This window comes from Mustelus asterias, unplaced genomic scaffold, assembly GCF_964213995.1.
Source record: "Mustelus asterias unplaced genomic scaffold, sMusAst1.hap1.1 HAP1_SCAFFOLD_106, whole genome shotgun sequence".
Taxonomy (NCBI): domain Eukaryota; kingdom Metazoa; phylum Chordata; class Chondrichthyes; order Carcharhiniformes; family Triakidae; genus Mustelus; species Mustelus asterias.
The window spans coordinates 274,621-299,283 of NW_027590150.1; the positions used below are offsets into that span (position 1 = coordinate 274,621).

Consider the following 24,663-nt stretch of genomic DNA (forward strand, 5'->3'; position numbering starts at 1 on the left):
AAGAAGGCCATTCGGCCCATCAAGCCTGCACCGACAACTATCCCATCCAGGCCCTATTCCTGTAATCTCATGCCCCAACATGAAAGGGGCAATTTATCATGGCTAATCCACCTAACCTGCACATCTTTGGACTGTGGGAGGAAACCCACGCAGACACAGGGAGAATGTGCAAACTCCACACAGTAACCTGAGGCTGGAATTGAACCCAGGTCCCTGGCGCTGTGAGGCAGCAGTGCTGACCACATGTGACCAATAACCAAGGACATGGCAGACATGACCAGTGTGTGAATTGCTGATGAATGGTCTTGTCCCTGTTGTTCCAATCTGTGTCCACAAAGGGACAATCCAATGGCAGAGCCATTACCCAGCATTCACTGCGGGAGCTGCTGCGCATGCGCACTGTCAGGCTGTGATTGGAGCATGCGCGATGCAGGTGCTGCAGCTTGACGGAAGCGTGAGGAGCTCGTGTGGCTTTTGCAACGGGTGAAATAAAACACCGAATGTGGATGGGGAACGGAGCCGGTGGGTGGAGAGATTTCATTAACACCAGACTCGGCTCGCAAAGTTCGAGTAAAAATCTAACGGTCCCCCATTTGGACCGAGACGGTTGTTCTCTCGGTGTCGGGCCGGGCTCGCCGGCCGCCATCTTTATAAGGGGCAATGTTCCGGCAAGGGCGCTGCCATCTTTATAAGGGGCAATGTTCCGGCAAGGACGCTGCCATCTTTATAGGGGGCAATACCAGCAGCAGGACAGAGCTTTATGCATTTCTATGTTAAAAGCAAAATTCTGTGAGTTCTAGAAATCTGAAATAAAAACCGAAAATGGTGGATTGCTAACCTGGACTGACAATAATGTATTTACAGGATACTCGGAGGAGAGAATTCACAATTCAAAACATTGTATCTAGATTCAGTTGATTCATCAAGATCGTTGACCTTTGAATGTGTAAAGAAGCTGTTCTGTCTGTGGGAAATTATTTCAGCTATCAATGTGTCTGGTATTTGGATATAAGACTGATAATTTCAAAACCAGGACTCTGCTTGACTGGAAATCATGACAAAGTACTGCAGATGCTGAAATCTGATGAAGGGTCATCCTGACTCGAAAAGTTGGCTCTATTCTCTGTCCACAGATGCTGTCAGACCTGCTGAGAGTTTCCAGCAGTTTCTGCTTTTGTTGTGACTGGGAATCAATGTGGGTGAGCAGGCACTGAGGTCTTGGGGCTAACTGGACTTGCTGTCATAGAGTCACACAGCACAGAAAGAGGTCCTTCAGCCCATAAGTGAACAAGCAAGGAAAAGATGTTCCACAGCATCAGAATTGTCTATTTAGAATTTCTGTCCTGTACTTACGAGGATTCATTTTATAAACTCCTTTTAGAGGCTATGAGAAAGGGAGGAATTCCAAACAAGAACATCAAACCAAACATGACATCCAACATCTACTCACTTGATTCATCAGCGCTTGAATATTGTGGACCTTTGAATGTGGAATGAGAAATGTTTCTCTGTTTCTGTCTGAGGATTTCAAACTGAAAGTTTTGAAACAATTGACTGGAAAAGCACCGAGTGAGAGTGTTCCAGTGAACTGACTGTGGAAAGAGCTTTAACCAGTTATACAGCCTGATAAAACATCACATCATTCACAGCAAGGAGAAACCATACAGTTTGGACAAGGTTTCAACTGATTGTCCAATCTGGAGAGTCACAAGGACACTGGCATCATGGAGAAACTGTGGAAATGTGGGGACTGTGGGAAGAGCTTCAATTACCCAAAGCTGAGAAAACGTTATCATTGTCACACTGGGGAGACACCATTCACCTGCTCTGTATGTGGGAAGCGATTCACTCAGTCATCCCATCTCACTGACCATCAACTTGTACACAGTGATCAGAGACCTTTTAAATGCTCTGATTGTGAGAAGAGGTTTAAAAGCAAGAAGCATCTGGTAGCACATCAGCTTGTCCACACTGGGGAGAGGCCTTCCTCTGCTCTGTGTGTGGGAAGAGATTCAATCGGTCATCCCACCTTCTGACACATCAGCAAGTTCACACTGGGGAGAGACCATTCCTCTGCTCTGTGTGTGGTAAGGATTCATTCAGTCATGCCAACTTCTGAGACATCAGCGAGTTCACACTGGGGAGAGGCCATTTACCTGCTGTGAGTGTGGGAAGGGATTCAGTCAGTTGTCCGACCTTCTGGTACACCAGCGAGTTCACACTGGGGAGAGGCCATTCACCTGTTCTGTATGTCGGAACAGCTTTGCTCAGTCATCTACTCTTCAGAGACACCAACGAGTTCATACTGGAGAGAGGCCATTCACCTGCTCTGAGTGTGAGAAGGGATTCATTCAGTTATCCGACCTTCTGAGACACCAGCGAGTTGACAAATGATTGTAGAATTTGGAGTTTGTCATTGCTGCTTTTAGTGACATCCCGGACTGAACATGTGGCTGTGTAAGCTGAGGTGTGTAAGGAATGTGTCCCAGCCACGCTCTTCCATGATTCAGTGGTCCTGGAGGCAGAACAGAAACTCTTTACAACTGGGTTTAGAGTCAGGAAGAACAACGGTGAATTTTGGAAATGTGATGTCAAGTCAGAGATTGGTGTTAAATTGGGATCTGTTCCTAACTGAGACTTTGAGAAGAAATAGAAATGTGGAATGAACATTTAAAATGTTTGTGATATTCCTGATCTATCATTGTCAGACAATAACAACACTCTACATTTATATTGTCTCTTTAACAGAGTAAATGTGAAAACTGACACTGTTTTCAGATGATGTCACTGATGGGAATATGTTGATAAGAAATAAGAGGCTAAGGCTGGAGCTCTGGAGACACCAGAGGTAAGTGTGGGAATCTGAAGGGAAGATATTATAAGTGATTCTCTGACTCTGATTAAAGAGAGAAGAATAGGTTTAAAGTTTAATGTTTATTTATTAGTTTCACAAGTAGGCTTAACAATTAACATTGCGATGAAGTTACTATGAAAATCCCCGAGTCGCCACATTCCTGTGCCTGTTTGGGTACACTGAGGGAGAATTTGGCATGGTCAATGCTAACCAGTACATCTTTTGGACTGTGGAGGAAACCAGAACATCCGGAGGAAACCCACACAGGCAAGAATGCACAGACAGTGACAGAATCGAACCCGAGTCCCTGGTGCTTGAGACGGCAGTGCTAACCTCTGTGCCACCATGCCGCCCATATAGAACCAGGAGAGAGTAGCCCCACCCAGCTGGACGACAGTGGAGAGGGATGGAGCAGAATGATGTGGGCGACCTTGCCAAAGGCTGCAAATAGGTCGAGGATAAAAAGGGAAAGTTCATTTTTATTGCAGTCACATAGGATGTCAGTGCGGACTTTGATAAGAGCTGTTTCAGTAATGTGGCAAGGCAGAAACCTGATTGGAGAATTCAAATGTGGAGTTCTGGGAAAGATGGCCTTGGGTTTTGGGAGAAGACAAAACATTCAGAGTGAATGAGGGGGCGGGGCTGGAGGACCGAGCGACAGCGGCTGGTCCTCCAACCAATCGGAGTGAAGAGGGGCGGGGCTGGAGGACCGAGCGAGAGCGGCTGGTCCTCCAACCAATCGCAGTGAATGAGGGGCGGGGCTGAGGGCCAGTTGCACTGTGGTGATCTGGAGCATGCGCAGTGCCGATCACTGAGGATTGAGGCGGTTGAGGAAATATTCAGTCCGGGCGATAACACCGGGTAAATCAGGAATGAGTGATGGAGCCGGTGGGTGGGCGGACTTGGAGGCTTCATAAAAGTCCCGTGTCGGCCGCAAGCCCCCAATAGGAAGCTCGGATTCGATATTTGAACCGTTGAAAGGTTGTTCGGGCTTTCCCCCCGATTCAGGCCCGGGTGAACGATCGCCATCTTGACAGTGTGCGGCCGAGCGCACGCGCAGACAGAGGGAGCTCCATGCTCAGCCCCCTCCGCCCCGATTCAGTCTGATTGGTTGGAGGACCAGCCGCTCCCGCTCGGTTCTCCAGCCCCGCTCCTCCTCCTATTGGTCCGGAGCTGCCGTCAATCAGCTCCCGGGTATTGTGATGTGGAGCATGCGCAGTGTCATTGCTGGCCTTGGCGCTTGTTTGTCCCGGAGAAGCGGAGTCAGCGTTAGGCGGTGGCTGGGAGGATTTGGAAACACTTTGTGGATCCGCAAACCCTTCAGAATCATTGTCAGCTCCCTGGTTTGCAGCTGCGGGGCTTCTCCCTCCCTCCCTCCCGGGAACAGGCCCAGGTTAACGGCCCCATCCTGGCTCAGCCACTGGAGGATGGTTCACATCAGAGGATGGGGGAGGGGGACAATAAATAAGAGGTTCCACTTTGGCCTCAAATCAATGAGGACTCTGATCTCTGGGAAGGAAGGAAACCCTGGGAGGTGGGCGGGGAGGATTCACAAACACCCGCTGGAGGCCCCAACACCCCCAGTAAAAAGCTGCAGCTCCCGGGTTTGCAGCTTTTTCCCGGGAGAGAGTTAGGGAAGTTTTGTGGAGACAATTCCCGGCTGGTTCAGTTAGTGGTCAATGAAGCTCAGAAATCCTGAGTCAGGATCCTCATTGGGTGGTTGTTTTATTAAAATATTATTATTCATCTGTTGAAGAAAATATTAATTTGTTTTGAAGAATCATTTTTATAGCGTTTGTGAAAATGTCCATTAAAATAGCAATTTTTCCAATGTATTTCTGATGAGAATTTTAATATTACTGATTTGGGAATTGATTCTCGGGAATGGTCATTCTGAAAATGATTATGTTTTAATTTACTCCATAATGCCAGAAGTCAGTTTGTATTTCAAATGTAATTTAGAATATCTGGGAGCAAATGTTAAAATGAGGTTTGAGACACCAGCTGCCATTACTTCCTGTGACTGATGATACCTTTGTGCCTGTGCAGGAGGTAATTCCCCTGGTGCTGTGGCACAAATAAAATGGAGCCTTTCCTCGGAACAGGTCCGTGTTAACGGTCACCGCGGTGTTTCAGTGGTGAGCAGGGGACGTGTGGCCATTGTGGTAACAACAGAGTCGGTGGGACTTCATGTCCCCTGACCTTAAAAGAAAATAATTGACTCCTTGGTTGTACAGTCAATCTGCACATGATCTGGAGAACTGAATCCAGCCAGAGTGACAAGGCAGAGGGAGCTGGTCTCAGAGTGGAGACATGAAATGGTGGAGATGGGGCGAGGAGTTTGATTTAGACCAGGGACAAGAGAGAGTGTGTGGGATGGGGATTACAGCTCAAGATAAATGAGATGAAGAAGTGTTCCATGGAAACTCAAATTGTCTGTTATGAATTAGTTTTTTAAGCTCTTTTTGCAGGGAACTAGAAGAGGAGGATTCACAGACAGGAAACTCAAACTAAACTTTAGGTCAAGGTCTACAGAACCATTTGATTCATCATGACCTCAGTATGATTGCTTTTTACAGTGGAGGGGGAAATCATTGCCTGTTTTGTCAGTGGAAGAAAATTTTAAAAATTCAATGTGGCAGAAAAAGACCCGAGACACACACCCCCGAGTGAGAGTGTTCCAGTGAACTGACTGAAAAGAGCTTTAACCGGTTACACAGCCTGAAAAAAATCACACCATTCACAGTGAGAAGAAACCATAAACGTGGTCCGTGTGTGGATAAGGCTTCAATTGATCATCCAACCTGGAGAGACACAAAGTCACCTGCACCGTGGAAATGTGAGGATTGTGATAAAGGATTCAATTATCCATACTTGCTGGAAAACCATAGACGCAGTCACACTGGAGAGAGGCCATTCACCTGCTCCGTGTGTGGGAAAAGATTCACGACCTCATCCCACCTGCTGTTACACCAGCAAATTCACACTGAAGAGAGGCCGTTCAGCTGCTCCACCTGTGGAAAGGGGTTCTCATATTCATCCAACCTCGGTGCACATCAGCGAGTTCACACTGGGGAGAGGTTGTTCACCTGCTCCTTGTGTGGGAAGGAATTGCTTGACCATCCGGTCTTTGGTCACACCAGCGAATTCACACAGGAGAGAAGCTATTCACCTGTTCTGTGTGTGGTAAGAGATTCACTCTGTCATCTAACCTGCTGTCACACCAGCGAGTTCACACAGAGGAGAGACCGTTCAGCTGCACTTCCTGTGGAAAGAGGTTCAGGTGTTCATCCAACCTCAGTGCACACAGGCGAGTTCACACTGGGGAAAGGCCGTTCACCTGTCCACGTGTGGGAGGGAATTCACCAATTCATCCGGCCTCCTGTCACATCAGCGAATTCACACTGAGGAGAAGCCATTTATTTGCACATACTGTGGAAAGAGTTTCAGGCAGTTATCAATCCTCACTGCTCATCAACGCACTCACACTGGGGAGAGACCATTCACTTGCTCCATGTGTGGGAAGGGATTCACTCAGTCTGGCAGCCTGCATTTACATGATCTCACCCACACTGAGGAGAGGCCATTCACTTGCTCTGTGTGGGAAGGGATACACTCGGTCATCCCACTTGCTGACACCTCTGCAAGTTCACAATTGTCAGCAGGAGTTAGGTTTTGCAGTTACTGCTGCTGTTAATCACATTCAGGATTGATATTCTGACAATATTGGTTTGTTTCTGCTGACATTAACAATCCCTACAACTGGAATTCTGCTTTAATATTCTGAGATGTCACTGATTTTCAGGGCTGTTGTGTCCCCTTTTAAACGTACTATCTGTGATTTTCTTGTTTGTTTTATTCAGGAACTCTCAACAGGAACTTGTTTATAATACATTTTCCTTCAATCTGAAATTGACGTTTGGTACAAACTACAATTCAGTGTCTGAAAGATTCCACTGATTAAGATTTCCAATGAGAAAATGCTGACAATTCTTACTGACTTACACATTCTTCACAGTGACACTTCCACGATCACATTAAATTGTTAAGGAACATAAAACAATGCACAGATACTTGTTGGTACTGAACTTGAATATTGCTGACAAGAGAGACATGTTGCTGAATCTTTTCAGCATGCACTCATCAGGACAAACGGAAGAATGCCAAATTTTAAATGATTGCAATTTATACTACAGGAGAAAAGGGTGCTAATTGGTGAACTCTCATTGACTTGAAGCTTTGCCATGGAGAAACCAATAGGAGACTGTAGGTTTCTCAAGCTTCTGGGAAATTCAAAAAAGGTGCAAGGCTTTTGTTTGCAGGGAAAGGATCGCTGCATATATATATGTATGTCACTTCTCGCAAATATAACTGAGCCATATTATGAACTCGACTGATTATCTTCAATTGATTGAGTGCAGCTATTAGCACACTCAGGATTGTTCAGCAAGTGCTGCCCAATCTGTAATCACAGTAAACATTGTATTTTTGGTTTTGTGAGTGTGGGCTGCTGAAAAGAAAATCACTACCTATTATGAACAAATCAAGGAACATGCTGTTTTATTCTGTCAGCCATTTACTGGGCGAGCCGGCACTGTAATGTTCACCATTTTATATTCAAATCTGGGGGGGATAATGTTCATTGTTTTATTTTCGGGTCTGGGTGTGATAATGTTCTCTGTATTATACTCGAGTCTGGGCTATAATATTCACTCTTTTCTCTTCAGGTCTGGGTCAATAATCTTCACTGTTTTATATTCGGGTCTGGGGGGGAGAATGTTCACAGTTTTATATTCGGGTCTGGGGGATAATGTTCACTGTTTTATATTCGGGTCTGGGGGGGAGAATGTTCACTGTTTTATATTCGGGTCTGGGGGGGATAATGTTCACTGTTTTATATTCGGGTCTGGGGGGGATAATGTTCACTGTTTCATATTCGGGTCTGGGGGGGATAATGTTCACTGTTTTATATTCGGGTCTGGGGGGGGGATAATGTTCACTGTTTTATATTCGGGTCTGGGGGGGGATAATGTTCACTGTTTTATATTCGGGTCTGGGGGGGATAATGTTCACTGTTTTATATTCAGGTCTGGGGGGGATAATGTTCACTGTTTTATATTCAGGTCTGGGGGGGATAATGTTCACTGTTTTATATTCGGGTCTGGGGGATAATGTTCACTGTTTTATATTCGGGTCTGGGGGGGATAATGTTCACTGTTTTATATTCGGGTCTGGGGGGGATAATGTTCACTGTTTTATATTCGGGTCTGGGGGAGAATGTTCACTGTTTTATATTCGGGTCTGGGGGAGAATGTTCACTGTTTTATATTCGGGTCTGGGGGGGATAATGTTCACTGTTTTATATTCGGGTCTGGGGGGGGATAATGTTCACTGTTTTATATTCGGGTCTGGGGGGGATAATGTTCACTGTTTTATATTCGGGTCTGGGGGATAATGTTCACTGTTTTATATTCGGGTCTGGGGGATAATGTTCACTGTTTTATATTCGGGTCTGGGGGGGATAATGTTCACTGTTTTATATTCGGGTCTGGGGGGGATAATGTTCACTGTTTTATATTCGGGTCTGGGGGGGATAATGTTCACTGTTTTATATTCGGGTCTGGGGGGGATAATGTTCACTGTTTTATATTCGGGTCTGGGGGATAATGTTCACTGTTTTATATTCGGGTCTGGGGGGATAATGTTCACTGTTTTATATTCAGGTCTGGGGGGGATAATGTTCATTGCTTTATATTCGGGTCTGGGGGGGATAATGTTCACTGTTTTATATTCGGGTCTGGGGGGGGATAATGTTCACTGTCTGGGGTTTGTTCGCTCGGGTTGTTTCTGCCTCATGGTGCATTCCAGGCTGTCAGAGCTGTCATTAAAAGCCCTAATTTTCAGTCAGTGACTGAGTTGTCTCTGATGGGATGGAGAATCAGAGTGGGGGTAATGTGCTTCATGGACAGCGATGGGTGGGAGTGAGTATAAAATAAACCAGGACTACACCAAGTAGTTTTGAGAACATTGAAACCATCACAAAATATCACAGCATCATGTTGGAAAACAGAATACTTTATCTGAATCTTTGATCAATTTTGTTTGATTCAATATTGTGAGTGACTTGTTGGATTGCTGGTTATTTTCTAAAGGCAGCTCAGCACCATCATTTTGACCATCAACTCGGCCCTGGTAACTGCTGCTTTTTTTCTGCACCTTCTGTTTTAATTTTAAGTGGAACCTTAATATTTGCTTGGTACACCGGCTGATTGATCTTTCCAGGGGTGAGTGTATCTGAGAAATATACAACTAAAAACATTCTCTATTTACCTCCTGCATTGCTGCAGTAAATATACATTGTTCTGACTCTGCCAGCAGGGCTGTGGAATTAATTGGATCGATCTTAAAGAGAGCCCGGCTGGGCAGGATAGAGTCACAGAGGTTTACAGCATGGAAACGTGAGCCAAATGGTTTCCATCTGTGATGTATCATTGCATAAAACAGAATATTCAGTCTCAGGAGAAAGAAAGTGAAATAAACCAGTTTCTGGGGGATTTACCCAATCAGTATGAGCACCTTCAGGAGAGCGGGGGGGGAGGGAGGAAACCAGTGAGAAATGTTTTAAAAACTCGGGGTGTTCCCACAGGAGAGCACTGGTTTAAATCAATTTTAGAAATAGAGAATGGCAGTGCACAAATTCAGAGGAATGTATTTTAAAAAATTAATTGATCTCAATTGCACAAGATAATTTTCTATTATGTCTTTGATTGACAATGGTGCTGTTAATTCCCAGGTTCCCCTGCGGTTGTGAACGTGCCCTATTGTTCCGGTGAAGCGGGCAGAGAGGGGAGTGATTTTTGGAGGGCAGAACTGGAAGATAAGATAAGCTGAATTTATTTTTACTTACTTTTTTCGGAGTTGTTTTTTTCCTGAGAAACAGGAAACTGGAAGTCAGCCGTAGGGAGACCTGGGACGTTTTTTTTTGCCCACTAAATTTGAACGGGGAGGTAACCCGAGACTCTACACGTGTAGAGTCTCCCACCCTCCCTCCTCCTCTAACCTAAAAAAAAAGACTCGGTGTGAGAGCAGGTGAGCTTTCTTTTTCTTTTTCTTCTTTTCTCTTTCATTTATTAGTTCGGGAAGTTAGCAGGGATGTCAGTGCAGGCAGTGCAATGTTCCTCCTGTGGGATGTGTGAGGTGAGGGACACCATTAGTGTCCCAGCTGAGTACACCTGCAGGAAGTGCACCCAATTCCAGCTCCTTGAAGACCGTGTTAGGGATCTGGAGTTGGAACTGGATGAACTCAGGATCATTCGGGAGGCAGAGACAGTTATAGATAAAAGCTACAGGGAGGTTCATACTCCTAGGAATGAGGATACTTGGGTGACTGTTAGAAAGGGTAAGAAGCAGACAGTGCAGCGATCCCCTGTGGCCGTTCCTCTGTATAACAAGTATACCATTTTGGATCCTGTTGGGGAGGGCGACTTACCAGGGGTAAGCCATGGGGTACAGGTCTCTGGCACAGAGTCTGTCCCTGTTGCTCAGAAGGGAAAGGGGGGGAGGAGTAGAGCATTAGTCATTGGGAACTGCATAGTTAGGGGGACAGATCGGAGATTCTGTGAGAGCGAGAGGGACTCGCGGCTGGTGTGTTGCCTCCCAGGTGCCAGGGTCTTTGATGTCTCAGATCGTGTTTTCAAGATCCTTAAGGGGGAAGGGGACCAGCCCCAAGTTGTGGTCCACACAGGCACCAATGACATAGGTAGGAAAAGAGATGGGGATGTAAGGCAGAAATTCAGGGAGTTAGGGTGGAAGCTTAGAGCGAGAACAATAGAGTTGTTATCTCTGGTTTGTTACCCGTGCCACGTGCTAGTGAGGAGAGGAATAGGGAGAGAGAGCAGTTGAACACGTGGCTACAGGAATGGTGCAGGAGGGAAGGATTTAGATACCTGGATAATTGGCGCTCATTCTGGGGTAGGTGGGACCTCTACAAACGGGATGGTCTTCACCTGGACCAGAGGGGTACTAATATCCTGGGGGGGAAATTTGCTAATGCTCTTCGGGAGGGTTTAAACTAATTCGGCAGGGGGATGGGAACCTGGATTTCTGCTCCAGTGTACAGGAGGATGTGAGTGGTGAGGTGATGAATAAGATTTCAAGGTCGCAGGAGTGTACCGGCAGGCAGGAAGGTGCTTTGAAGTGTGTCTACTTCAGTGCCAGGAGCATCCGGAATAACGTGGGTGAACTTGCAGCATGGGCTGGTACCTGGGACTTCGATGTTGTGGCCATTTCGGGGACATGGATAGAGCAGGGACAGGAATGGTTGTTGCAGGTTCCGGGGTTTAGATGTTTCAGTAAGATCAGGGAAGGTGGTAAAAGAGGAGGAGGTGCGGCATTGTTAGTCAAGGATAGTATTACGGTGGCAGAAAGGACGTTTGATGAGGACTCGTCTACTGAGGTAGTATGGGCTGAGGTTAGAAACAGGAAAGGAGAGGTCACCCTGATGGGAGTTTTCTATAGGTCTCCGAAAAGTTCCAGAGATGTAGAGGAAAGGATTGCAAAGATGATTCTGGATAGGAGTGAAAGTAACAGGGCAGTTGTACTGGGGGACTTTAACTTTACAAATATTGACTGGAAAAGCTATAGTTCGAGTACTTTAGATGGGTCAGTTTTTGTCCAATGTGTGCAGGAGGGTTTGCTGACACAGTATGTAGATAGGCCAACAAGAGGCGAGGTCACATTGGATTTGGTACTGGGTAATGAACCAGGCCAGGTGTTAGATTTGGAGGTAGGTGAGCACGTTGGTGATAGTGACCACAATTCGGTTACGTTTACTTTAGCAATGGAAAGAACAAAGAACAGTACAGCACAGGAAACAGGCCCTTCGGCCCTCCAAGCCTGTGCCGCTCCTTGGTCCAACTAGACCAATCGTTTGTATCCCTCCATTCCCAGGCTGCCCATGTGACTATCCAGGTAAGTCTTAAACGATGTCAGCGTGCCTGCCTCCACCACCCTACTTGGCAGCGCATTCCAGGCCCCCACCACCCTCTGTGTAAAAAACGTCCCTCTGATGTCTGAGTAATGCTGCAGCTTTATAGGACCCTGGTTAGACCCCACTTGGAGTACTGCGCGCAGTTCTGGTCACCTCATTACAGGAAAGATGTTGAAGCCATTGAAAGGGTGCAGAGGAGATTTACAAGGATGTTGCCTGGATTGGGGGGCATGCCTTATGAGGATAGGTTGAGGGAGCTTGGTCTCTTCTCCCTGGAGAGACGAAGGATGAGAGGTGACCTGATAGAGGTTTACAAGATGTTGAGAGGTCTGGATAGGGTAGACTCTCAGAGGCTATTTCCAAGGGCTGAAATGGTTGCTACGAGAGGACACAGGTTTAAGGTGCTGGGGGGTAGGTACAGAGGAGATGTCAGGGGTAAGTTTTTCACTCAGAGGGTGGTGGGTGAGTGGAATCGGCTGACGTCGGTGGTGGTGGAGGCAAACTCGTTGGGGTCTTTTAAGAGACTTCTGGATGAGTACATGGGAATTAATGGGATTGAGGGCTATAGATAGGCCTAGAGGTGGGGATGTGATCGGCGCAACTTGTGGGCCGAAGGGCCTGTTTGTGCTGTGGCTTTCTATGTTCTATGTTATACTTCGCCCCTCTCACCTTGAGCCCGTGACCCCTCGTGATCGTCACCTCCGACCTGGGAAAAAGCTTCCCACTGTTCACCCTATCTATACCCTTCATAATCTTGTATACCTCTATTAGATCTCCCCTCATTCTCCGTCTTTCCAAGGAGAACAACCCCAGTCTACCCAATCTCTCCTCATAGCTAAGACCCTCCATACCAGGCAACATCCTGGTAAACCTTCTCTGCACTCTCTCTAATGCCTCCACGTCCTTCTGGTAGTGCGGCGACCAGAACTGGATGCAGTACTCCAAATGTGGCCTAACCAGCGTTCTATACAGCTGCATCATCAGACTCCAGCTTTTATACTCTATACCCCGTCCTATAAAGGCAAGCATACCATATGCCTTCTTCACCACCTTCTCCACCTGTGTTGCCACCTTCAAGGATTTGTGGACTTGCACACCTAGGTCCCTCTGTGTTTCTATACTCCTGATGACTCTGCCATTTGTTGTATAACTCCTCCCTACATTATTTCTTCCAAAATGCATCACTTCGCATTTATCCGGATTAAATTCCATCTGCCACCTCTCCGCCCAATTTTCCAGCCTATCTATATCCTGCTGTATTGCCCGAAAGGGATAGGTATACACCGCAGGGCAAGTATTATAGCTGGGGGAAAGGAAATTATGATGCGATTAGGCGAGATTTAGGATGCACAGGATGGGGAAGAAATCTGTAGGGGATGGGCACAATTGAAATGTGGAGCTTGTTCAATGAACAGCTACTGCGTGTCCTTGATAAGTATGTACCTGTCAGGCAAGGAGGTAGTGGTCGAGCGGGGGAACCGTGGTTTACTAAAGAAGTTGAATCTCTTGTGAAGAGGAAGAAGGAGACTTATGTAAAGATGAGACGTGAAGGCTCAGTAAGGGCGCTTGAGAGTTACAAGTTCGCCAGGAAGGAGCTGAAGAGAGAGCTAAGAAGAGCCAGGAGGGGACATGAGAAGTCTTTGGCAGGAAAATCCTAACGCTTTCTACAGGTATGTCAGGAATAAAAGAATGACTAGGGTAAGATTAGGGCCAGTCAAGGACAGTAGTGGGAAGTTGTGCGTGGAGTCTGAAGAGATAGGAGAGGCGCTAAATGAATATTTTTCGTCAGTATTCACACAGGAAAAAGACAATGTTGTCGAAGAGAATACTGAGATACAGGCTATTGGACTAGACGGGATTGAGGTTCATAAGGAGGAGGTGTTAGCAACTCTGGAAAGTGTGAAAATAGATAAGTCCCCTGGGCCGGATGGGATTTATCCTAGCATTCGCTGGGAAGCTAGGGAGGAGATTGCAGAGCCTTTGGCTTTGATTTTTATGTCATTGTCTACAGGAATAGTGCCAGAAGACTGGAGAATAGCAAATGTTGTTCTCTTGTTCAAGAAGGGGAGTAGAGACAACCCTGGTAATTATAGACCAGTGAGCCTTACTTCTGTTGTGGGCAAAGTTTTGGAAAGGATTAGAAGAGATAGGATTTATAATAATCTAGAAATTAATAATTTGATTAGGGATAGTCAGCACGGTTTTGTGAAGGGAAGGTCGTGCTTCACAAACCTTATTGAGTTCTTTGAGAAGGTGACCGAAGAGGTGGATGAGGGTAAAGCAGTTGATGTGGTGTTTATGGATTTAAGTAAAGCGTTTGATAAAGTTTCCCACGGTAGGCTATTGCAGAAAATACGGAGGCATGGGATTGAGGGTGATTTTGAGATTTGGATCAGAAATTGGCTAGCTGTAAGAAGACAGAGGGTGGTGGTTGATGGGAAATGTTCATCCTGGAGTTCAGTTACTAGTGTAACGCAAGGATCTGTTTTGGGGCCACTTTTGTTTGTCATTTTTATAAATGATCTGGATGAGGGCGTAGAAGGATGGGTTAGTAAATTTGCGGATGACACTAAAGTCGGTGGAGTTGAGGACAGTGTGGAAGGATGTTGCAGGTTACAGAGGGACATAGATAAGCTGCAGTGCTGGGCTGAGAGGTGGCAAATGGAGTTTGATGTGGAAAAGTGTGAGGTGATTCACTTTGGAAGGAGTAACAGGAATACAGAGTACTGGGCTAATGGTAAGATACTTGGTAGTGTGGATGAGCAGAGAGATCTCGGTGTCCATGTGCATAGATCCCTGAAAGTTGGCACCCAGATTGATAGGGTTGCTAAGAAGGCGTACAGTGTGTTAGCTTTTATTAGAAGAGGGATTGAGTTTCGGAGCCATGCTGTCATGTTGCAGCTGTACAAAACTCTGGTGCGGCCGCACTTGGACTATTGTGTACAGTTCTGGTCGCCGCATTATAGGAAGGATGTGGAAGCATTGGAAAGGGTGCAGAGGAGATTTACCAGGATGTTGCCTGGTATGGTGGGAAGGTCTTATGAGGAAAGGCTGAGTGACTTGAGGCTTTTTTCGTTGGAGAGAAGAAATTTAAGAGGTGACTTAATAGAGGCATTCAAGATGATCAGAGGATTAGATAAGTTGGACAGTGTAAGCCTTTTTCCTCGGATGATGATGGCTAGCACGAGGGGGCATAGCTTTAAATTGAGGGGTGATAGATATAGATCAGATGTCAGAGGTAGGTTCTTTACTCAGAGAGTAGTAAGGGTGTGGAATGCCCTGCCTGCAACAGTAGTGGACTCGTCAACATGAAGGGCATTTAAAGGGTCATTGGATAAACATATGGACGAGATTGGAATAGTGTAGGTTGGATGGGTTTAGATTCGTTTCACAGGTCGGTGCAACATTGAGGGCCGAAGGGCCTGTACTGCGCTGTAATGTTCTATGTTCTATAGTCATTCCACAGGAGCCTATTGCGCAGGCGCAGTGCTGTATCTGGGGCATGCGCAGTGTCACTGCTCAGAGTCCTGAATGCGGGAGACGCTTTTTTCAGCGGGTGAGTCGGTTGGGCTGCGGGAGAAGTGGAGCCGGGAGTTGGGGTAGGGAGGGAGCGAGCGGAGGCTTCACAAACATCCGCTGTAGGCTGCACAGCCCGAATCAGACCCTGCAGGTCCCGGGTTTACAGCTCCCAGGCTTTTATCTCGGGAACAGGCCCCGGTTATCGGCCGCCATCTTGTTTCAGCGGGGAAGGAGGGCACATGCGCTGCTGTCTGTGACGGGTCACAATGGGCGTGGTTTCGGGGGCTGGTTCAGAACCTCTATCTTCAGAGGGACAATAGGTAACAGGGCGCATGCGCAGCTATCCAAGAACATCGGAATAAGAATTCGAAACAGGAGCCCGTCATTTGGCCCATCGAGCCTGCTGCATCATTCAATAAGATCATGTCTACTTTGCTACCCCCAGCCCGTCCATACCCTTAACTCTCCTGTGGATCAAAACCTCAGCTTTGAATATATTCAATGACCTGCCTCCAATCCTCACTGGTGAAGACAGAGTTCCAAAGATCAACAACCCGCTGAGAGAAAAGATCTCTCTTCATCTTCATCTTAAATTTGAGATCCTTTATTTTTACTTGATTCCCACACCTGAGGAAACATCCTCTCAGCATCTACCTTGTCAAGCACCTTATATCATATGAATCACAGAATCCCTACAGTGCAGAAGCAGGCCATTTGGCCCATCGAGTCTGTGCCGACCACAATCCCACCCAAGCCCCATCCCCACAACCCCATGCATTTGACACGAGGGTCAATTTAGCATAGCCAATCCACCGAACCACAGTCTTTGGACTGTGGGAGGAAACCAGAGCACCTGGAGGAAACCCACACAGACAGTGCACAGAAAATGTGCAAACTCCACACAGACAGTGACCCAAGGCCGGAATTGAACCTGGGACCCTGGCGCTGTGAGGCAGCAGTGCTCGCCACCGTGCCGCCCTTAAATTCCCAGATATTTCAATAGGATTACTTCTCAGTATTCAAAACTCCAAAGAGTACAGGCCCAAGCTGCTCAACCTGAAAGATAAAACTCCTCATTTCAGGAATCAACCAACTGGATCTTCTCTGAACTGCCTCCACTGCAATTTTGTCCCAGCTAAAGTAATTCTGTGCCAGGTTAAAGGAGGAGGGAATGTTTGGAATTTCTGTTCTGGACAGATGCTGATGGATTTTGGAAACTCCCTTTACAGGGGGTTAGAAGGGAAAGATTTACACACAGCAAACTCCGACCAAAAGAAATGTTTGTCTGTCTTGAATTTCTAACCTTGAATTACACCTATAACTTTCCTCATTTACAGGGACAAGATTTGAAGATTGCAACATTTTTCCCGGACACCAATCTCTCTGAGATCTTTGCAGATGTAGACTCCAGTGGATTTAAAATGTTGAAAACAGTGAAATGGTTTTGGGGTGAGTGCTACTGAGCATTAAGTTAAATTTAGAGCATGCTCTGATTCCATGGATCTCGGGCTACTGTGACTCCTTTACCATGGATGAGGAGGCAATGGTGCAGTGATAGTGTGATTGGATTAGTAATACAGGGATCCAGGGCAATGCACTGTGAACCCTGAGTTCGAATCTCACAGTGGCAGATGTTGAAATTTGAATTCAGTAAAAATCTAGAATTAGAAGTCCATTGATGACAATTGTTGTAAAAATCCATCTGATTTAATAATGTCCTTTAAAGAAGGAAATCTACCACATCTACCACGGTGGTGACATTCACGAGGGGTCATAGGTTCAAGGTGAAGGGGGGGAGGTTTAACACAGATATCAGAAGGACATATTTTACACAGAGGGTCGTGGGGGCCTGGAATGTGTTGCCGGGCAAGGTGGTGGAGGCGGACACACTGGGAACGTTTAAGACTTATCTAGACAGCTATATGAACGGAGTGGGAATGGAGGGATACAAATGAGTGGTCTCGTTTGGACCAGGGAGCGGCACGGGCTAATTGTTCCTTGTTTCTCGTTTCAAGGCTTCATTCTATGATCATCTTGCTGGTGCCAGTACAGAGCGAGACTGCGGATAGTTGGGAACCTGTCTCGGGGGCAGGGAATTCATATGGTGTTCGTGGAAGTGGAAATGAATAGGGTTGGGAAGCATTTTCCGATCAGGGCCAGTGTGATCTCCTGGACTCGTTTCGATCGCCTCAGGGGGTCGGAGAGGAATTTCCCAGATTTGTTTTTTCCCCATATTGGCCCTGGGGTTTTCACTCTGGGTTTTCGCCTCTCCCTGGAGATCACATGGTCTGGAATGGGGGGGTGGGGGTGAGTTCATAGGTTGTGATGAACAAAGCATCATAGCTGTGAGGGACAGCTCGGTGGATAGGATATTGGTATGTAGATAGGCTGGAAAATTGGGCGGGGATCCTGGATTCAGGATTCAATCCTGGACCGGGGAGCGGCGCGGGCTTGGAGGGCCGAAGGGCCTGTTCCTGTGCTGTATTGTTCTTTGTTCTTTTGTTTATCCCCCAGCAATGCAAACCACTCAGTTCAAGGGCAATGAGTTATGGGCAGTAGATGCTGATGCAGCCAGCGCACAGAGTCACAGAGCAATACAGCACGGAAACAGGCCCTTAGGCCCAACTGATCCATGCCAACCATGGTGCCCTCCCAGCTAGTCCCAATTGCCCGTGTTTGGCTCATGAATTGGAAAGGATTAGAGGGATATGTACTTATCCAAATGCTTTTTAAATGTTTAAACCTGCTGTTTGAACATTCAACCACTTTCTCTGGCAGCTCATTCCATGTACACACCACCCTCTGCATGAAGAAGTTGTCCCTCAGGTCCCTTTTAATCTTTCCCCTCTCATATTAAATCTATGCCCTCTAGTTTTCAATTCCCCCACCCTGGCAAAAAGACAATGTGGGTTCATCCTATCTATGCCCCCCATTATTTAATACACCTCAATATAGTTACCCCACATTCTCCTACATTCGAAGGAATAAAGCCCTCGCCTGTCCAACCTCTCGCGATCACTCAGGCCCATTAGTCCCGGCAACATCCTCATAAATCTTCTTTGCACTCTTTCCAGTTTATCAATGTCTTTCCTATAACAGGGTTACAAAAACTGTACACAATACTCCAAGTGCAGCCTCACCAACGACTCATACAACGATAACATAATGTCCCAACTCCTATACTCAGTGCCCTGACTGATGAAGGCCAGTGTGCTAAATGCCTTCTTCACCACTCTGTCTACCTGTGACATCACTTTCAACGAACGATATACTTGTACTCCTGGGTTCCTCTGTTCCTCAACACTCCCCAGGGCCTTACCATTCACTGTATAAGTCCTACCCTGGTTTGACTTTCCAAAATGCAACACTCACACTTAAGACCATAAGACATAGGAGCAGAATTAGGCCACTTGGCCCATCGAGTCTGCTCCGCCATTCAATCATGGCAGATATTTTTCTCATCCCCATTCTCCTGCCTTTTTGCCATCACCCCTGATCCCCTTATTAATCAAGAACCTATCTATCTCTGTCTTAAAGACAGTCAATGACCCAGCCTCCACAGCCTTCTGCGGCAAAGAGTTCCACAAATTCCCCACTCTCTGGCTGAAGAAATTCCTCCTTATCTCTGTTTTAAAGGATCGTCCCTTTAGCCTGAGGTTGTGCCTCTGTGCTCTGTATTATTTGTACTGAAATCCATTTGCCAATCATCGGCCCACTTCCTTAACCGATCAACTGATGAAGATCCCCCTGTATATATATATATATTTCCAGACGTCTCTTCCCTCAGAGGGCTGTTAGTCTTTTGGATTTCTCTTCTACAGGGACCAGTGGAGGCTGAGGATCATTGAATATATTCCAGTTAGACAGATCTTTGACTGACAAGGGTGTCAAGGGTTATGGGGAACAGACAAGAAGATGGAGCAAAAGCTAAGATGTGGGGGGATTTCTTCACTCAAGGATGTGGTAAAGCTTTGGAATTCTCAATCCCTGAGGACAGTGAAACCTCAGTCATCAACTACTTTCAAGAGAGAGATTGATTGGTTTCTAGATATTGAGGATATCAAGGGATATGGGTTTAGTGTGGGGAGAATGATGCTGAGGTAGATGAACAAATTATCTCATTGAATAGTTTAAAAGGCTCGATGAGCCAAATAGCCGACTGCAGCTCCTATTTGTTATGGTCTCTGTGTCCAGGACAGGAAGCAGTGAGCACGGATCTGTCAATCAGCCTCAATCAGCACCTTCAGGAGAATTGGGAGGGTGAATATTAGATACAGCAGAGTGAGAATCGAGGGAGAGTGTGTGGGATGGAGATTTACAGCTTCTTGGGACTGAAATAGGAAAGAATGTTCGATAGAAACTAGAATTGTCTGTTCTGAATTTCTATCCTGTACTGACACTGATGACTTTTGTAAACTTGTTTTACAGGATATTGAAAGAGGAATCACAGGCCGAAATCTCAAACGTTACGTCAGATCTGACAGAGTCATATTCCATGGGAGCTGAATATCATCGGCCTTTGAATCTAGAAGGAGAAATGGTTGTCCAGTCTGTTGATTTGAAAAGATTTCAAACATCAGTGTGACTGGAAAAGCACCAACACACGGCCACACTCGAGTGAGAGTGTTCCAGTGCACGGACTAAAGAGCTTTAACCAGTTACACAGCCTGAATAAATATCACACCATTCACAGCGGGGAGAGACTGTACCAGTGTCCTGTGTGTGGACAAGGCTTCAACTGATTGTCCACCCAAGGGAGAGGCAAGGACACCTGCACCATGGAGAAACCATGGAAATGTGCGGACTGTGGGAAGAGATACAGACTCCCATCCCTGCTGGAAGCTCATCGGCGCAACCACACTGGGGAGAGACCATTCACCTGCTCTCAGTGTGGGAAGGGATTCACTCGGTCATCCATCCTGCAGTCACACCAGCGAGTTCACACTGGGGAGAGGCCGTTCACCTGCTCTCAGTGTGGGAAGGGATTCACTCGGTTATCCATCCTGCAGAAACACCAGCGAGTTCACACTGGGGAGAGGCCATTCACCTGCTCTCAGTGTGGGAAGGGTTTCTCTCATTTATCCACCCTGCGCACTCACCAGCGAGTTCACACTGTGGAGAGGCCGTTCACCTGCTCTCAGTGTGGGGAGGGATTCACTTGGTCATCCAGCCTCCAGAGACACCAGCGAGTTCACACTGGGGAGAGACCGTTCACCTGCTCTCAGTGTGAGAAGGGATTCTGTGATCCATCCAGCCTGCTGAGACACCAGCGAGTTCACACTGGGGAGAGGCCATTCACCTGCTCTCAGTGTGAGAAGGGATTCTGTGATTCATCCAGCCTGCTGAGACACCAGCGAGTTCACACTGGGGAGAGGCCATTCACCTGCTCTCAGTGTGGGAAGGGATTCTGTGATTCATCCAGCCTGCTGAGACACCAGCGAGTTCACACTGGGGTGAGGCCATTCACCTGCGCTCAGTGTGGGAAGGGATTCACTTGGTCAAACCAGCTGCAGAGACACCAGCGAGTTCACACTGGGGAGAGGCCATTCACCTGCTCTCAGTGTGGGGAGGGATTCACTCGGTCATCCCGCCTGCTGAGACACCAGCAAGTTCACACTGGGGAGAGGCCGTTCACCTGCTCTCAGTGTGGGAAGGGATTCACTCGGTCATCCCACCTGCTGAGACACCAGCGAATTCACACTGGGGACAGGCCGTTCACCTGCTCTCAGTGTGGGAAGGGATTCACTCGGTCATCCCACCTGCAGATACACCAGCGAATTCACACTGGGGAGAGGCCGTTCACCTGCTCTCAGTGTGGGAAGGGATTCTGTGATTCATCCAGCCTGCGGATGCACCAGCGAGTTCACACTGGGGAGAGGCCATTCACCGGCTCTCAGTGTGGGAAGGGATTCAGTCTTTCATCCCACCTGCTGAGACACCAACGAGTTCACGAGTGATGACAGGGGTTGGATTCTGCTGTTATTGTTTCTGCTCTCAATTCCATCCAGGACTGCATTTTGTTCATTCTCACAGTTGGTCAATGGGGAGGATGCTCTGATTGTGGGAAGGGATTCACTGATTCATCCGACATGCTGAAACACCAGAGAATTCATAATAGGGAGAGGCCATTTATCTGCTCCGAGTGTGGGAAGGGATTTACTCAGTCATTCAACCTGCTAAAACACCAGCCAAGTCACACTGGAGAGAGGCCATTCACTTGCTCCAGTTGTGAGAAGGGATTTATTGATTCATCCAGTCTGCGGAGGCACCAGCGAGTTCACACCAGGGAGAGACCATTCACCTCCTCTGATTGTGGCAAGGGATTCAGTCAATCATCCAACCTGGTAAAGCACCAGCGAATTCACACTGGGGACAGGCCATTCACCTGCTCCGTGTGTGGGAAGGGATTCACTCAGTCACCTCACCTGCTGAAACACCATCAGGTTCACGAGTGACTGCAAGGACTGGATTTTGCTGTTAATCTCATCGAGGTCCCAACCATTTTCATTGGTGTCTGTTTCTGCTGATGTTAATAAACCCTGGCCCAGTTGTAAGATTTGTATTGTGGATTGTCTTGTCTGAGTCCTGAACTCGTAAATAAAAACAAGAAGTGCTGTAAAAACTCAGCAGGTCTGACAGCATCTCTGGAGAGAGAAACAGAGCTAATGTTTTGACACTGAAGAAGAGTCACATTCAACTGGAAACATTAACTGTTCCTGTCTTTACAGATTCTGTCAGACTTACTGAGATTTTGCAGCAACTTCTGTTTTTAGAATGACGGTGAATGCTGGATACATGAATCAGAGATTGGTGTAAAACTGGGATCTGCTCCTAAATGAAAGTGAAACAGCAGGTTAAAGTTTCCAGTCTGAAAAGTACCATGGTTGTTATACTATATATACCATTTTAAGGCTGGTTTTAACTCATTTAAAATAAACCTATTTAAAATATATTTGTTAAAGTCAGTATTAAAATACGAGTTGGATGAGTTCACAGGAGCCTGTTAACCACTGGGACAATTATTCAACAAACATTGGATTTCCAGATAGAGAAGAAGCTGCAGTTTGTTTGCAGGAATTCCCTGTTTTATTGATGTGTGTGTGTTAGACATCAGGATAACTAAAACTACACAAACCTGGACATCAATGGTGATCTGATTGACAGTTACTCTGGGAATCACTCCCACTGTGAAACTTCAGCACTGACACTGCTGAATGTTGTAGGCTCAGGGAGTGGGACCTCCAGGAGTGGACTGTAAGAAAAGCTGGGTTTCAGTATCCTGACTAATATATGGTGAGGAACCAGAAAAATCCTTACTGAGGAACTCTCTGGGGTTTTACCAGTGTAGGTTCAGGGGCGAATGATTCCTGACTCCCTGAAATGTCTGATATTGAACCCAGTTTGGAACAAGATTCATTCAGTTTCCAGGAGAATAGAGAGAAATATCACCCACAACTGAGAGAGAGAAAAACAGCCACCTTGATCAATGACTTGGATGAAGCCAGAATTGATGATACAAAGATAGGTAGAAAAGCAAGTTGTGAGGTTGTGACAAAAAATCTGTAAGGGACACAGATAAGTTACCTGAATGGACAGAAAAATGGCAGATGGAGTATAGTGTGGGAAAGTGGGAGCTTTTCCACTTTGGCAGGAAGAATAGAGAAGCAAAAAATTGTTTAAATATACAGAAACTGAAGAATACTGCCGTAGAGAGAAATCTGGGTGTCCTTGTACATGAATCGTGAAAAAATAGGATGAAGGTACAGCAAGTAAAGAAGAAGGCAAATGGAGTGTTGGACTTTACTGCAAGGGGGTGGAGTTTGAAAAAGGGAACTTGCTGCACCTACACAGGACATTGCTGAGATAGCAGCTGGAATACTGTGTACGGTTTTGATCTCCCTACTGATGGAATGACATGCTTTCATTGGAATGAGTTCAGAGAAAGTTCACCAGGCCCATTCCTAAGATGAAGGTGTTGCCTTTTGAGGAAAGGTTGTGAAGGTGTAGGGGAGAATTCTCCCATCCCACCCACCACAGGAATCGTAGCAGGCCGGGGGGTGCACCACACAAAAATCCTTTGACCTCGCAGAATCCAACTCGTTGTCTTTTGGGGAAGGGTTGCACCAATACTCATTGGGTTTGGAAGAATGAGCAGTGAACATTCTGAAACATGAGATTCTCATGGGCAGTTGACAAGCTCGAGGCCAAGAGGATGATTCATGAAGCAGTCTTGAACTTGGTGCCACAGATCTACAAGGAAGCCAAGCCCTTACAGACACCAATACTTTATCCTCAGTTTTAGTCAGGTTAGTCAGAGGTTTAGTCAGGTGTGGTGAAAGCTTCAACCAATCATCTGGCCTTTTGGAACATGATTGCAGTCACAGGGAGATGCCATGGAAATGTGGGGATTGTGGGAAGAACATAAGAACTAGGAGCAGGAGTAGGCCATCTGGCCCCTCGAGCCTCATGGCTGATCTTTTTGTGGACTCAGCTCCACTTACACGCCCGCTCACCATAGCCCTTAATTCCTTTACTGTTCAATAATTTATCTATTCTTGCCTTAAAAACATTCAATGAGGTAGCCCCAACTGCTTCACTGGGCAGGGAATTCCACAGATTCACAACCCTTTGTTTGAAGAAGTTCCTCCTCAACTCAGTCCTAAATCTGCTTCCCCTTATTTTGAGGCTATGCCCCCAAGTTCTAGTTTCACCTGCCAGTGGAAACAACTTCCCTGCTTCTAATCTATTCCCTTCATAATCTTATATGTTTCTATAAGATCTCCCCTCATTCTTCTGAATTCCAATGAGCATAGCCCCAATTTACTCAGTCTCTCCTCATAAGCCAACCCTCTCAACTCCAGAATCAACCTCGTGAATCTCCTCTGCACCCCCTCCAGTGCCAGTATATCCTTTCTCAAGTAAGGAGACCAAAACTGTACACAGTACTCCAGGTGTGGCCTCACCAGCACCTTATACAGCTGCAACATAATCTCGCTGTTTTTAAACTCCATCCCTCTCGCAATGAAGGACAGAATTCCATTTGCCTTCTTAATTACCTGTTGCACCTGCAAACCAACTCTTTGAGATTCCTGCACAAGGACACCCCTGTCCCTCTGCACAGCGTAAGAAGTCTCACAACACCAGGTTAAAGTCCAACAGGTTTATTTGGTAGCAAATACCATAAGCTTTCGGAGCACTGCTCCTTCGTCAGATGGAGTGGAAATGTGCTCTCAAACAGTGCAAACAGACAAAATCAAGTTGCAGAATACTGATTAGAATGCGAATCCTCCAGCCAGCCAGG

The 24,663-nt window shown here is 46.5% G+C and overlaps 1 protein-coding gene across 3 annotated transcripts; it reads left to right on the forward strand.

The window, feature by feature from the left end:
* Positions 1 to 3,652: 3,652 nt before the first annotated feature.
* LOC144484394 (uncharacterized) lies at positions 3,653 to 22,140 on the forward strand. Of its 3 annotated transcripts, XM_078202914.1 has the most exons (5): positions 3,655 to 3,715; positions 4,904 to 4,992; positions 9,648 to 9,943; positions 16,700 to 16,811; positions 19,791 to 22,140. In XM_078202914.1, the coding sequence occupies exon 5, from the start codon at positions 20,141 to 20,143 to the stop codon at positions 21,317 to 21,319; it is 1,179 nt and encodes a 392-aa protein (XP_078059040.1). In that variant the 5' UTR covers positions 3,655 to 3,715; positions 4,904 to 4,992; positions 9,648 to 9,943; positions 16,700 to 16,811; positions 19,791 to 20,140; the 3' UTR covers positions 21,320 to 22,140. The 3 variants fall into 3 exon arrangements, with proteins under 3 accessions (XP_078059039.1, XP_078059040.1, XP_078059041.1); XM_078202913.1 differs by lacking the exon at positions 4,904 to 4,992 and having other exon boundaries at positions 3,653 to 3,715; XM_078202915.1 differs by lacking the exons at positions 4,904 to 4,992; positions 9,648 to 9,943 and having other exon boundaries at positions 3,660 to 3,715.
* Positions 22,141 to 24,663: the final 2,523 nt, after the last annotated feature.

Excerpts from the sequence above, each read along its gene's own strand:
- LOC144484394 (XM_078202913.1), top strand. The coding sequence starts at position 20,141 with ATGGAGAAACCATGGAAATGTGCGGACTGTGGGAAGAGATACAGACTC.